Source organism: Trichosurus vulpecula, chromosome 7 (assembly GCF_011100635.1).
Source record: "Trichosurus vulpecula isolate mTriVul1 chromosome 7, mTriVul1.pri, whole genome shotgun sequence".
Taxonomy (NCBI): domain Eukaryota; kingdom Metazoa; phylum Chordata; class Mammalia; order Diprotodontia; family Phalangeridae; genus Trichosurus; species Trichosurus vulpecula.
The window spans coordinates 267,685,636-267,699,523 of NC_050579.1; the positions used below are offsets into that span (position 1 = coordinate 267,685,636).

Here is a 13,888-nt window from a genome sequence, read left to right on the forward strand (position 1 = left end):
CGAACGGTGGCAACTTCCGCCATGCTGGGGGCGGGACTTCCAGAGCTTCGGTTCTCCAGGCACTTCCGGCTTCGCGGAGATTCTGGGAGGCAACGGTATGCTGGAGACAGAGCGACTGGGTAAGGGCAGGGTCAGGATGGGTGCCGGGGGCGAGTGTAACCTTTGACCTTTGCCCTGACCAGCCTTCTTGTTTCTCAGTGCTGCCCCCTCGGGGGCCCTTGGACCTGCCCCTCTGTGCCTTGGAGCTCGGATGCACTGGTCGCTGGGAGCTTCTGAGCCCGCCCCAGGTCTCGGACCCGCCGGCCGGCACCGTGAGTGAGCCCTGAACCCCCGAGGGCTTCCATTCACCCCTGACCCGGAATGAACCAAATTTTCCTCGTCTTCTTCCCCGCAATAACGGTGATTCAGTGTCGGGGAGAGCGCCTCGGGCGCGCAGTCAGCAGCCGCGGGGGCATCCTGCTGTGTGTGCTGCCACCCGCTCCGTGGGGGACCCTGGATCGGGCTCGGGCTCTTTGGGAGGGGGCGTTGAGGTGCGAAGAGAGCCTCGCCCGGGCGCTTCTTGGGCCTCAGTCTCCTCCTCTGTAAAGTGAGCTTAATCGTCCTGCTCTCCGGACTTCGTGGGGGAGGGACGGAGGGATGTAGTAAGGTCGAGGTGAGAAAGCGAATACGAAAACGTGCCTCTGTCGTTATTAATAATATATTAACAACGACAGTAATCCTCTCCGACAGTTATTCTGTGAGATGCCAGTTGTTGTGCCCGGCCCTGTGCTCGGCTCGGAGGAGGGAGGGGAATGATGGAAGGAGAGCGAGCTCCGAGCCCAGGGGAAGTCCCGTTCTGGTTGGGCGCCCTTTGCTGGGAGGATCCAGGGAGAACTCCGGGACCTCGGAGGGCTGGGGGCTCGTGAGGTCTGGAAAAGTTTGACCCGGTTCAGTGCGCTATTGGGTGCCGTTGGAGGTGGGATTTGAGGGTCCCGTCCTAGTGGAGGTAGAGCGAGGGCTCTTATCTGTTTGGTCTTTCGGCTTCCTCCAGCACGTGAGTGTGTGGATGATACACCCTTGAGATTTCTGACTCCATCGTCTGAGGTCCAGGAGTGACCCCAACTTCCTGCTCTCCTTGTCCGGGTCCTTTTCTTTCCCTAGAGTTTCCACCGTCGCTCTTAATCTGCTCCCTCGTCTCTGATGATGTCTTTCCATTTACAACGGTCCTTGCCACCCATTGCCTGAAGGGAAGAAGGCTGGGGAAGGAAAGGGAATAAGCCGTTATATAACACCAGCTGTGTGCCAGGCACTGTGCTAAGTGCTTCACAGATACATTTTTGATGTAGTCTGAAGGCAGCCTGTGTCTTTTACTTCTCTGCATTCCCTAGATGTAGTGTGTGCCCAAGAAGTACTTATGGACGTATGCCTTTCCTTTGACCCTGTTATTCTTAACACTGTCCTTCTCCTTGACCTACCTTCATTTAACAAGGAACCTTAATCTCTCTTTTGCTCTCCACCTGCCACTCCTGTGTTTCCCATCCTGTGTTTGTCTTCCTTTCATTTTTTTCAGCTCTCCCATGGGCTACCACCATGTGCCCCAGAGCTTCAGGGAGAGACTGAGCAACTGTTTCTGTCATCTCCTGAATGGCTGCCCCTGCACGGCGTGGAACGTGTGGCCGGGTGAGAACGGTTCTAGTCACTTGAGATGAGAGCGAGGAATGATGGTAGGAGGGAGACTGATTTGTTTGTTCTGGTCTCCTCAGGAAATGGCAGAGGAAGACGGACCCGTGGTCTCTCCTGGGGCTCCCAGGAGCTCCTGTCCCATCGGATCTACAGGCTCAGAGACACCCAACCACTGGCAGAGTCCTGGGCTACAGAGAGGTGAAGAAGGGCTTCTCCGGGCATGTAAGACGGACGGGAAAAGAATAGGAGATGGAGTTAGCTTCATTGTGTTGCTACGTTCTCTCTCCCAGGTCTTGTTGGAGGACACAAACCTCTCGGCCACAACTTCCCTGTCTCTACGCCGGCCCCCGGGACCCTCATCCCAGGCCTTATGGGGCAACCCAACACACTACCCATTTTGGCCAGGTGATATTTGAGGAGGGAGTGTGGAGAGCAGAGTGAGGAAAAGGCTGCTGTGTGCTAAGGAAGCAGGGAGTGAACTATTCTGCCCTCTATACTAACTCATTTCTTCTTGCTCTCTTTCCCTTCCTCTCAGGAGGGATGGATGAACCTACCATAGCAGATCTGAGCACGTGTGGGGACTCCGAGGAAGAGATTGACTTTGAGAAAGGTGAAGGGGTAGATTAAGGGGCAGATTGAATTTTGACTGAAGATTGGGGATGGAAGGGGGATGTGGCCTCTCATTACTGCCTCTTTCCACTGTCATTTTCCAGATCTCCTTACTATCCCTCCAGGCTTCAAAAAAGGTGTAGACTTCACCCCAAAGAGTAAGAGTTTTCTCTGGTGGGGTGGAAGGGGGAGGGAAAGATGTCAGAAGAGACAGAAGGGGAAATGGTGACTGTACCTCTCTTTCTCTTGACCTCTGTGTCTTACCAGATCACTCAACCCATGCTTCTGGCCTCCTCAGTCTCAGCCATCTCCTGGAGCCCTTGGAACTGGGTGGAGGGGAGGAGGAGGAAGAAGAGACTTCTGGAAGATTGGGGGGTCCTGAAGGGGATAGCGTTACAACCTCCACCTCTGAACCCCCATTGGTCCGTGCTAGTAGCCTGGAGGATTTAGTCCTAAAGGTAGGTAAGATATGGGTGGTTGGATAACTTGGTATGTCCTGCTGGGGAGAGGGTCTGAGGAGTGGGGTGGGATCAGGTCTGTGATAGTCTGATACTTTTCCCTTACCCCATAGGAAGCATCAGCCCCCATGCCTCCTCCGGAGCCTCCAAAGCCCCCAGTCTTGGAACAATGGGCCATTCCTGTGGATATTACTTCGCCTGTGGGAGATTTCTACCGGCTCATCCCCCAACCTGCCTTCCAGGTCACGAATCTCACCTTTTCCACTCCCCTATCTCCAGTGCCATGTTCCATAGTCTCGTGCTTATCTCATTCCAGCCCCTTCCTGATAGGTAAGATTCAGGACTTGTCAGACTCTACGAGGTATACAGTTAGCATAAAAGCCACCATCTGGCTTCCTTACTCCTGGCATGGGATACCATAACCATTGTGTACCCCTCTGAGACATTCCCTTTTACCCTTAAATGAGATGTGTGTAATTGGGGTCGTGCTGGGGTAAAGTTGGGGTAAGGAGCCCTACCTTCAGATTTACCTCAGTATTCCTAGCCACTTTTCCCTTTCTTTACTTATTTTTCTCTAACATGAATATAGGGTTGTGGATCATTTTATTAAAGAATATTTCTACCTCTTCCCTTCCTCACCCACTGGATCCTTCTCACATCATCTCTACCCTGTATCCATTCCTCTCACAGTGGCCGTTTGAACCAGATGTATTTCAGAAACAGGCTATTCTGCACCTGGAGAGACATGACTCTGTTTTTGTTGCTGCTCACACATCTGCAGGAAAGACTGTTGTGGCTGAATATGCCATTGCCCTTGCCCAGAAACATATGACCCGGTATGGGGGTAGGGACAGGGTAATCCTGATCTTCTCCCTAACTCGTCCTTACCAGTCCAGCCCTCTTCCATCTCAGTGCCTGGGACACCAAGGAGGAGTTGAGGGGAACCTATGGGAGATGATGACATGGAGAGGAACAGGAGAGAAAGAAAGAGACAAGAGAAGAGATCCAATGAGGACAGACTAAAATGGTTTAGAAGTAACCAGAGTTATTTTAGAAGGGCTTTCTGAAGGGGTGAATGTAGAGCCAGGTTTGGTAGGATGTGTGGGATGGACCTGGGGGAGGAAGAGGGAAGGAAATTTGAGCTCAGGAATAGCAACTCATGTGAGTGAAAGTTCAAGATTCCTTCTTCTTCTCCAGTACTATCTATACATCACCCATCAAGGCCCTGAGTAATCAGAAGTTCAGAGATTTCCGAAACACATTTGGTGATGTGGGACTGCTCACAGGGGATGTCCAGCTACATCCTGAAGCCTCCTGCCTCATTATGACCACAGAGATCCTTCGGTGAATGAACATTAAGATCCTGGGATTGGGGCCGTGGGATGGACCTAAAGTCTGTGGTCAGAGTTGTGTATATATATGCCTAGGATCTAGGGGGAAGGATTTAAAATTTGATTGGGAAAGTAAAGTAGGAGTCACAAGGGGGTCAGGTTATTAGTTGAGAGAAAGTTCCAAGTATGTTTTAATCTGTTTCTGTTCCTTCCCATCCCTTCCACCTAGCTCCATGCTGTATAGCGGCTCAGATGTGATTCGAGACCTTGAGTGGGTGATATTTGATGAGGTCCATTACATCAATGATGCTGAGGTGAGGAGGGTGGAGTTGGCATTCCTAGGACCTGACCTTTGGTCTTTCAGTCCTTCCCTGTCTGAAGGCTGCTTCTACCACCCCTTCACCTCCACTCCCAACTTTATCCCCAGGAAGGCCTCTATGACATAGCTTTCCTTTGATGATAAAAGGGAAGGTCATGGCGGGGGTGGAGATAGGAGTTATGGCATCCTGTGCTAGATGGGGGTGAGATGAATGGTGGCTTGTATGTGTCTATTTTTATACTGGTTTGCAATGTTTGTGTATCCTTGATGTTTCTGTGACTAGCGAGGAGTAGTATGGGAAGAAGTCCTCATCATGCTCCCCGATCATGTTTCCATCATCCTCCTCAGTGCCACTGTCCCCAATGCCCTCGAATTTGCAGACTGGATTGGGTAAGGATCAGAGACAGACACAAAGGTTTGAATTATGGGGTGGATGCTCTAGGGAAGAGGCATGTCCTATTATTTCCATATTTTTGGAGAGGATAGGCTGACACTGTGACAGCCAGCGGAGCGGTCTAACTCTGGGGGGTGGGTGGTGGCAGTGATGCTGCTAATTTCCTTCAGCTGTCCCTCTTGATCAAAGATCTTCAATAAACTTGTTTAGGCATGTGGTATTCTCATATACTCACCATCCTTTGAGTCCTGCCCCTTTGTCCAGTATATAGAGTCTTTGGGGAAAAGGATGGAAGAAGGATGATTTTGGAGGCAAGGAGAGTGAGTGATGGGATAATGGCAGAAGGGTCATAGGATCATAAATTTAGAGTTAGGAGGGACAGACCACAGAGGTCATCTAGTCCAGTCCTCTTATTTAACAGATATGAGCACCGAGGCCCATAGAGGTTAACACATTACAAGGTCAAACACCTCTCCCCTTCAGGAAGCCTTTCCCAAGGCATTTCCTAGAAGTCTTTGGACAAAAGCACAAAAATAGTCACAGAGCCAGAGATGGGATTCAAAGTTGGGCAGTGGGGAGGAAGGGTGATTCCACAATGTTCTGACCTCTGACCTTTGCCCCTGTCCCCCAGGAGGCTGAAGCGTCGGCATCTTTATGTGATCAGCACAGCTGCCCGACCGGTTCCCTTGGAGCATTTTCTGTTCACTGGGAATAGTCCAAAAACCCAAGGAGAGCTATTTCTGCTTCTGGATTCACGAGGAGTCTTCCACACTAAGGGGTGAGTTGTGGGAGGGAGCAAGGAGTGTGCCATGGCTGGGAAGGCCTGAACACCTGGAGCTTTGTCTACCTTTCTGTCCATTTGTCTTAGATACTATGCAGCTGTGGAGGCCAAGAAGGAGAGGACTAGCAAACACGCACAGACCTTTGGGGCAAAGCAGCCAATGCACCAGGGGGGGCCTGGACAGGTGAGACCTGGGGTGGGAAGGAGAGTGTGGATCTGCAGGAATAGATTCATTTACTTACCCCTTTCTCCCCAACTGCCTCTTTCTTCTTATCTAACCCTCCTTTCCCAAGGACCCCATTGATCTAGTTTCTACCTCTTCCCCTTTTCAATCCCCATATTCCTTGTCAGAGCCTCAGGATCTGAGCCCAGTTCTTTTTGGTCCCAGACCCTGGCCCTCTCTCCTTTGCCCTGCAGGACCGAGGCATATACCTCTCCCTCCTGGCCTCCCTACGGAGCCGTGCCCAGCTCCCTGTGGTTGTGTTCACCTTCTCCCGGGGGCGATGTGATGAGCAGGCATCAGGCCTCAGCTCTCTTGACCTTACCACTAGCTCTGAGAAAAGTGAGATCCACCTTTTCCTGCAGCGATGCCTTGCCCGACTTCGAGGCTCTGACCGCCAGCTACCTCAGGTATATGGGGCCTGCAGGGAGGGAAAGTTGGAGGGCTATGGGAGATAAAAGCTAAATTAGGTTTGGGCACCTTGTGACTCTATGGTGATACCCAAATTTTGCTCCCTCAACATTCCCTCAAAGGTACTGCACATGTCAGAGCTCCTTGGCCGGGGTCTAGGTGTCCACCACAGTGGTATTTTGCCTATTCTCAAGGAGATTGTGGAAATGCTCTTCAGTCGTGGTTTGGTCAAGGTAGGATAGTGGAAGCATCTTGGGTAGAAGGGGATATGTTTAACCCTGGGAAAGTGCCCAGATTTGGTGTCTGAAGGCCAGGAGAGAGCTTCTCCTAACTGCTGAACCCTTTCCCCCAGGTCCTATTTGCTACAGAGACCTTTGCTATGGGTGTGAACATGCCAGCACGGACTGTGGTGTTTGACTCTATGCGCAAGCACGATGGTGCAACATTTCGTGACTTGCTCCCTGGGGAATATATACAGATGGCAGGGCGGGCAGGGCGTCGTGGCCTGGACCCTACAGGCACTGTCATCTTACTCTGTAAGGGACGTGTGCCTGAGATGGCTGATCTGCACCGGATGGTGTTGGTGAGTTGGTCTAGAGCAGGGTGGTCACTTCCTCTCAACTCAGGAAGGCAGGGAAGGTCAGACCAGGTCATTCCCTTGATTTCTAGCTCTGATGCTGTGATTCCCATGTAATTCTTTTTTATCCCATATAACCTTTCGTATCTCTTCTAACCTTCAATTTTCTTCTCTCCCATCTTTTGTAAGGGGATATCTCAGGGACCTCTACTTCATTTCTTCTAACATTTTGGGTTTTTCCATTATAGAAAGTCAAAGCTGGAAGGGCCTTTAGATCATCCAGTCTAACATTTTCATGTTCTAGATTAAGGGTGGGGAACCTGTGACCTCAAGGCCACATATGGCCCTCTAGGTCCTCAAGTGCAGCCCTTTGAATCCAAACTTCATAGAACAAATGCTTTTATTAAGGGGATAGAATAAAGTCTAATGCAGAGGTGGGGAACCAGTGGCCTCGAGGTAGCCTTCTGGGTCCTTGGGTGCGGCCTTTTGACTGAGTCCAAGTTTTACGGAACAAATCCTTTTATTAAGGTCCTCACCTGAGGACCCAGAGGGCCACACGTGGCCTTGAGGCCGAAGGTTTCCCACCCCTGTTCTAAATGAAGAAACAGGCCCAGAGAAGGGAGTGATTTGCTTAAGTTCACACAGCTGTTAGTAGAGCTGGAATTAGATTCCAGGTCTCTGCCTCTCAATGAGAAGGGGACAGTCAGTTTAGGTAGTTGGGGGAATACCTTTGATTTTGGAGAGGGGAATGGAAGAAGCCTTTCCATTTCCTTCTTCCAGCACTCTGATCCCTACCCCTCCTCCCCAGGGGAAGCCTTCCCAGCTACAGTCCCAATTCCGCCTCACATATACAATGATCCTTAACCTGCTTCGGGTCGATGCACTCAGAGTGGAAGATATGATGAAGAGAAGCTTTTCTGAGTTCCCTTCAAGAAAGGACAGCAAGGTGTATATGCATGCCTGCGTGCTCACATTTGTGTGTGTTGGTGGGTGTTTGGGGGACATGTCTGGGTCCCTGGAAGAACCAAGGAGTTGGAGGACTAGATCAGATCTTTAAAGAAAACACACGTGGGAGTTGGGAGGGGTCCCGAGCTTGGTGATCACAGATCTGGCCTCTTCCTAGTCCCTGTCTCCTCCCCACCCCTACAGGCCCATGAGCACACTTTGGCAGAACTGACAAAACAACTTGGAGACCTGGAGGAGCCAGACACGTCGGGCCAGCTGGTTGACCTTCCTGAGTATTACAGCTGGGGGGAGGAGCTGACAGAGACTCGGGGCCTGATCCAGGTGATGGGGGAAAGGGAAATGGGGACATGGATGTAGGTAGGGGTGGGGACAGAGAGAATGCTGTTACCAGCATACCAGGGTAGTGACCCAGGGCATTGAGAAAACACTCCTGAGTTTATTCCTCAGCCCCTCCTTTGACATTTTCAACATGTTTTCCCAGCGACGGATCATGGAATCAGTGAATGGGCTGAAATCTCTGTCAGTAGGAAGAGTGGTGGTTGTTAAGAATCAGGAACATCAGAATGCACTAGGAGTGATCTTGCAGGTGAGGGGAAGTGGGCTGGGGGCCCCTAGGTTGCGGGATTGGTAAACTTCTTCCTTTGTCTTCTAACTTAAACTTAATTACATTGATATGTTGTTGGGTTTTTTGGGGGTGGGGTGGGGTTGGTGACTTCCACCTTCAAATCCATCCAGGCCCTCATCCATGTTCTTCCTCCATTCCCAGCACTATCCCATGCTTCCCTTCCTTCACTATCCTGACTTAACATGTGTATACTGTGTCCTGGGTTTGTATTCTGAGGGCAGGGTCTCCTTCATCACCCTTAGACAGGGAATTCCCTAAGGACTGGAACCACATCTTGTCCAGGTTAGGCCAGTCTAGGGGGAAGATGAATATAACCTGAGTAATGCTGCTTGTCTCTCTCCCAGGTCTCCTCAGACACCACAAATAGAGTCTTCACAACTTTGATTCTGTGTGAGAAGCAGCCCCTTGAGGGGCCACTGCCTGGCAGTTCCAGCTCCCTTGATGTCCCCTATCCTGATGATCTGGTGGGTCATAAGCTGTTCCTGCCTGAAGGTAAGAGCTGTGTGGGAAGTGGGACAGACGCTTGGGTCAGGGATGGGGTAGGAAGGACAGGATGCCTAGGTCCCAGGACTGGAACTTGATTCTGCTGTTCTGTCCTGCAGGGCCTTGTGATCATACTGTGGCCAAGCTTCAGCCAGGTGACATCACTGCCATCACAGCAAAGATGCTACGGGTGAATGGGGAGCGAATCTTGGAGGATTTTAGCAAGAGGCAGCAGCCAAGATTCAAGTTAGTAGTTTTGGGTGAGAAGGGGCAGTTTGACTTTACTACACTGGGAAGAAATGATTATAGAGTAGTGATCCCTTGGGCAGTGATGGTGTGTGAAGGTTCTCCAACTCTGGGAAAGGTGGTTTCAGAGAGAAGGGTTTCTCGCTTTTTTTCTCAGGAAGGACCCTCCTTCTCCAGCTGTGACCTCCGCCGTTCAAGAGATGCTCCGCTTGGCTCAGGCACACCCAGCAGGGCCCCCAGCCCTGGATCCAGTCAATGACCTTCAGCTGAAGGAGGTGGCAGTAGTAGAGGGTGGGCTTCGTGCTCGGAAGCTGGAGGAATTGATCCGAGGTGCCCAGTGTGTACACAGTCCTAGGTTTCCAGCCCAGGTGAGACCACCCAATACCTGGCTTCCCAGAAGAGGTGGTTTCTTTCCCCGGTCTTTTTGCCAATATGTAGTGATAGAGTGATAGGAAAGAGAGGGACACAACCTGTTCTTCAGCTCTTCCCCCTAAGTTGGAAAGGGTAGAGGGGACCAATGTTACTCCTTCCTCTTCTTGCATCTTCTTTCTTTCTCTAGTACCTGAGGCTGCGGGAACGTGCTCAGATCCAGAAGGAGATGGAGAGATTACAGTTTCTACTGTCAGATCAGTCACTGCTCCTGCTGCCAGAGTACCATCAGCGTGTGGAGGTGGGAAGGAACTGGATGCCTTGTGCCCTGAAGCTAGGGGGCTCAGGGAGAAGGCTAGAATAGCCAGATAACTGAATTTTGTGTTCTTCTTTCGATACCATCTTCCTCATCCAGATTCTGCGGACATTGGGCTATGTGGATGGGGCAGGGACCGTGAAGCTGGCAGGGAGGGTGGCATGTGCCATGAGTAGTCATGAACTGCTTCTGACAGAGCTCATGTTTGACAATGCACTGAGCGCCCTTCGGCCAGAGGAGATTGCTGCTCTGCTATCTGGCCTTGTCTGCCAAAGTCCCGGAGATCCTGGAGACCAGTTGCCGAGCACTCTTAAACAGGTGAGAGACCAGCCTCTCACCATCACCTCCGTCCCCCCTCCTTCACTCACATAGGCCTCTGTATTTCCCCTGGGAATCCTGGACCATCATTTCCCTTCCTTCCAGTGTAGCTTTACACATCTCCAAGAAGGCTTTCCTGATGAAATCCGCCTCCATTCTTCTAACACAGTTTCATTATCAGACTGGGTTCTCTCTTCCTTAAGCCATAGATGCTTTTTCTGTTTTCCTTCAGCATCTGGTTAAGGGCTTTGCCTGGTACATGGACCTTACCCTTTCTTCAACCCTTCCAGGGCATAGAGCGTGTCAAGGATGTGGCCCGGCGGATTGGTGAGGTTCAGGTATCCTGTGGCCTGAACCAGACTGTGGAAGAGTTTGTGGGAGAACTCCACTTTGGGCTGGTAGAAGTTGTCTATGAGTGGGCACGAGGCATGGTGAGTTCCCTAGGGGTAGGAGGAGAACAAAGCAGCAGTGGGTTTGAACATCTGATTCTCTGGGAGAGCCTGAAGCTTATCTCCTTTCCTTTCTTTGTAGCCTTTCTCCGAGCTGGCAGGGCTATCAGGGACCCCAGAGGGCCTGATTGTCAGATGTATCCAGCGCCTGGCAGAGATGTGTCGTTCATTGCGAGGGGCCGCCCGGCTGGTGGGAGAACCAGTCCTGGGTGCTAAGATGGAGGCAGCTGCCACGATGCTGCGTCGTGACATAGTCTTTGCTGCCAGTCTTTACACCCAATGATCCTTCTGTAGTACCTACCCTGTTGGTTTCTCCATGGCCCTGTGCCAAAGAATAGGCCATGAAGGAACCAATTTCTTTTAAAAAAAATTAATAAAGCAGCAAATCATGCTAATGTGTGTGAGCCTGGGAACAGAGTATTACTTTCAGAGTTGGCTAAATGATTTAACCAAGGCGGGGACAAAAATGAGGACCAGATAGTGAAAAAGGCCTTTATTGTGTGTGTGTATGAAGGAGGGTCCAGCCCCCTCTGGATCAGTCCCCTGGAGAAATCAGTTCCCTGGGCAGGGTGTCTTAGGAGGTGAAGAGAAGTCCTGGGTCACAGCATCCACATACCAGGTAGGCAGAAAGGCATAGGGAGCATCATAATGAACAGACACAGTAACAGGGCCGCCTGGCTCCCAGGAGAAGAGGTGAACAAGCCTGGCAATGAGAGCAGCAGAGACTAAGTAAGGACTTGGAATTCACAGGACTGGGTCTGGAGAGAAGTAAAACTAGACATGAGTTCCTCACCTGGGGTCATCTTGAGTGACTGTGCTTTGGGCAAAGCTGAGGAAAGCAGCACAGAAGTTCATACATACGGACGGATTCCAGCCTTCTCGGTCAGCCTGAGGACAGAGATAAGTGGATGAAGTGGAGTGGGACAGTAGAAGATCTAGGATTTTCAAGAAAGTGAAGATAAGGGAAGGGATCCCAATGCAGAACTCCAGAAAGAGCGGAGGTGTGACCAGGGAATTGAGGAAAGTATGAGATTGTTATCTATTATTACCCTGATGAGTTCAAACATCTCCATGGTGGGAAAGGTTCTGAGTGATCGGACAGAACCCTCAGGATCTCGGAAACCAGCAACCACACGAGGAACCCCAGGCAGGAATGACTGAGCCCACCACTTCAAGAGCTTGTGTCTGTAAAGCATAAGATAAAAAATCACTGGAGACCCAAGCAAACAGGGACCCTAGTATTTGGTCCCCTAACTTTATTTCGTTTTTCAGCTTTTTTTGTTTTTCAGCTCAATTCAGTTGCATTAGTCTTACCGGTAGAAACTCCTCCACTGACCAGGGCTGTGCATTTCTTTAGAGGTCTTGAGTTCCACATAGCAGGCGGGTGGCTGTGTAGATGGGGCTTTAGGGTCTGTGCAGTCCACCTCCCCAGAGAAGAGCAGGGGATGGGTTCCTAATCGACTTCGCAACACTGAGCAGAATGCCACATTGGTGTTGACCTCTCCAGAGGGGTCAGGAGAGCCCCCAGGTGTGTCTGTAGGAGGAAAAAGGGAGTTAGAAGGAGAAAAGACTCAAGATTAGAGATGAGAAAATACTTTGTAAACCATAAAGTGCTATGCCGCCATATTTTAAATTCATATCAAAGCTCTCACCTGCACACATGTACTGTTCAAACTTGTACCCCATGTACGTGAGTTCCCGGAGGAGTGGAGGCCGAGCAAGTCTCTGTGCCCTAGCAGCAGGTGTTTCCACCTCACTCAGGTAAAGGGTGCCTTGTAGCCGTGAGGCTGCAAGCTGCCAGCCTTCCCGAAGCTCATAGGGTGTCGTCAACAGCTTTGTCAAATGCCCTCGCCATGTCACCACAGCCCCTGCCAACCAGCCTGGGCCCCTGTGAGGGAGGCATACTTGTTAGGGAGAAACTGGTCTGAGGGGAGGATGAATTCATTCAAGACAGTCAAGATTCAGGTATCCTCCCAAAAAAATGGCTAAAGGAGGGCATTCTGAGGAACTTAGTCACAATACCAGGAAGGCTAAGGCCAAAAGAGGCACGGGACAGAGAAAGTATTCTGGCCTCATCATCCCTTTCGGCCTCCAGCTTTGACTATTTCTTTGAGACCTTGGACAGCACCTGGTTTCGGACCCCTCATTTCACAGATGAGGCAACCAACTACAATCTGGAGGGTCAGGTAACTTGCCCAAGTAACCAGCCCAAGGATGACACCCCAGGTTTGGCACCTGGTTTTCCATTCCCAGGCCAGGCTGGCCTCTGGGTACTCACCCCTCTAACTGGCCCCGGTGCTCCAGGAGCCAGCGAAGCAGGTGATCCAGCCCCTCCCGTATCTCCTCGTCCCGGGGCCGGTAGCGCTCGGGGTAGCCTTCCCGGAGGTCGAAATCAGGGGCAGAACCGTGGGCTGGGGGAGGAGCGAAGTAACGCAGAGCCCGGGAGTCCCCGTGGTAGCGGCGCTCGGCGTCCAGGGAGAAGCAGCCCAGCTCGGAGGGGCGGCGATAGAAGGGGAAGGGGCCCGCGTAGAGGGAGGCGTCGGTGGGCAGCGAAGGGGCCAGGCAGGTCCGTTTGGGAGGGCCCCCTGTTGTCCCATCTTTCATTTCCCCGGCTCCTCGCTTGGCACCCTGGGGCTCCATAGGCTCCTGCGGGAGCAAGCCGCTGAGCACTTAACACCCAAGGAGGGGGGAGGGGACAGGGGCTCTCTCGAAGGCCTCCCGGGGTCATTTTCTTCCCTCCTCCCCTCTACCCTGTCGTGCCCTTGCCCGCCTCCATCCCGGGGGCTGTTAGCGAACTTTTCCTCCCCACCTCGGGGAGCCCGAAGGAGTCCTTGGCCCGTCCGCACTCCCGGGGTCCCCCTTCTGAGTTTTGCCCGCTCCCCTCTGCGTCCCCCACACTGATTTCTGCCCCGCTTCTGCTGCAGACCGGCGCTCTCTCTTCTCCCGCCCCCGCCCATGTTTTACTCCGGGTAGTGGTCGGGGCGTGGTGAAGCCAAGCTTCTGCCGGCAGCGGGGCGGGGGGGGATTGGGTCTCCCTCTCTCCCTCTCCCCCCACCGCACGTTTGTGTGACGTCACGGTAGTACCGGAAGCGCCGGAAGTGGGCAATGTGACTTGTCTGTATCTATGCATGACACAATCAGGAAGCGACAGCCACAGAATCGCCCCGGGTCTCTGATAAGGTGGGGGTGGGGCAGTTCTTACGGGAGGAGCAGGAGTTGGAGTGTCCACTTAGCACGAGGTCCGTCCACGCCTCAGCTCCGTCCCCGCGCAGCGCGGGGCTCGCGTCATCTCTCCGGCGATGTCCCTCCGGGCCGGCGCTCTCGGACTATGACGTCATCTCCCCGCGACCGTGC

At 52.2% G+C, this 13,888-nt stretch overlaps 2 protein-coding genes across 3 annotated transcripts; one reads left to right on the forward strand and one right to left on the reverse strand.

The window, feature by feature from the left end:
* Positions 1–59: 59 nt before the first annotated feature.
* Positions 60–10,938, forward strand: SKIV2L (Ski2 like RNA helicase). The gene is made up of 28 exons (XM_036767963.1): positions 60–119; positions 199–311; positions 1,550–1,659; positions 1,743–1,860; positions 1,953–2,067; positions 2,198–2,272; positions 2,376–2,429; positions 2,539–2,729; positions 2,843–2,971; positions 3,420–3,565; positions 3,927–4,073; positions 4,290–4,374; positions 4,663–4,769; positions 5,405–5,551; positions 5,642–5,738; positions 5,972–6,184; positions 6,308–6,418; positions 6,538–6,768; positions 7,571–7,708; positions 7,912–8,049; positions 8,210–8,314; positions 8,698–8,845; positions 8,956–9,082; positions 9,240–9,450; positions 9,642–9,752; positions 9,867–10,085; positions 10,376–10,516; positions 10,617–10,938. The coding sequence occupies exons 1-28, from the start codon at positions 98–100 to the stop codon at positions 10,815–10,817; spliced, it is 3,750 nt and encodes a 1,249-aa protein (XP_036623858.1). The 5' UTR covers positions 60–97; the 3' UTR covers positions 10,818–10,938.
* A 74-nt stretch (positions 10,939–11,012) lies between these two features.
* On the reverse strand, positions 11,013–13,873 carry DXO (decapping exoribonuclease). Of its 2 annotated transcripts, none has more exons than XM_036768769.1 (7): positions 13,737–13,873; positions 12,813–13,180; positions 12,187–12,422; positions 11,849–12,068; positions 11,584–11,719; positions 11,328–11,422; positions 11,013–11,237 (listed from the first exon to the last, which is right to left on the reverse strand). In XM_036768769.1, the coding sequence occupies exons 2-7, from the start codon at positions 13,172–13,174 to the stop codon at positions 11,087–11,089; spliced, it is 1,200 nt and encodes a 399-aa protein (XP_036624664.1). In that variant the 5' UTR covers positions 13,175–13,180; positions 13,737–13,873; the 3' UTR covers positions 11,013–11,086. The 2 variants fall into 2 exon arrangements, with proteins under 2 accessions (XP_036624664.1, XP_036624665.1); XM_036768770.1 differs by lacking the exon at positions 13,737–13,873 and adding an exon at positions 13,499–13,693.
* Positions 13,874–13,888: the final 15 nt, after the last annotated feature.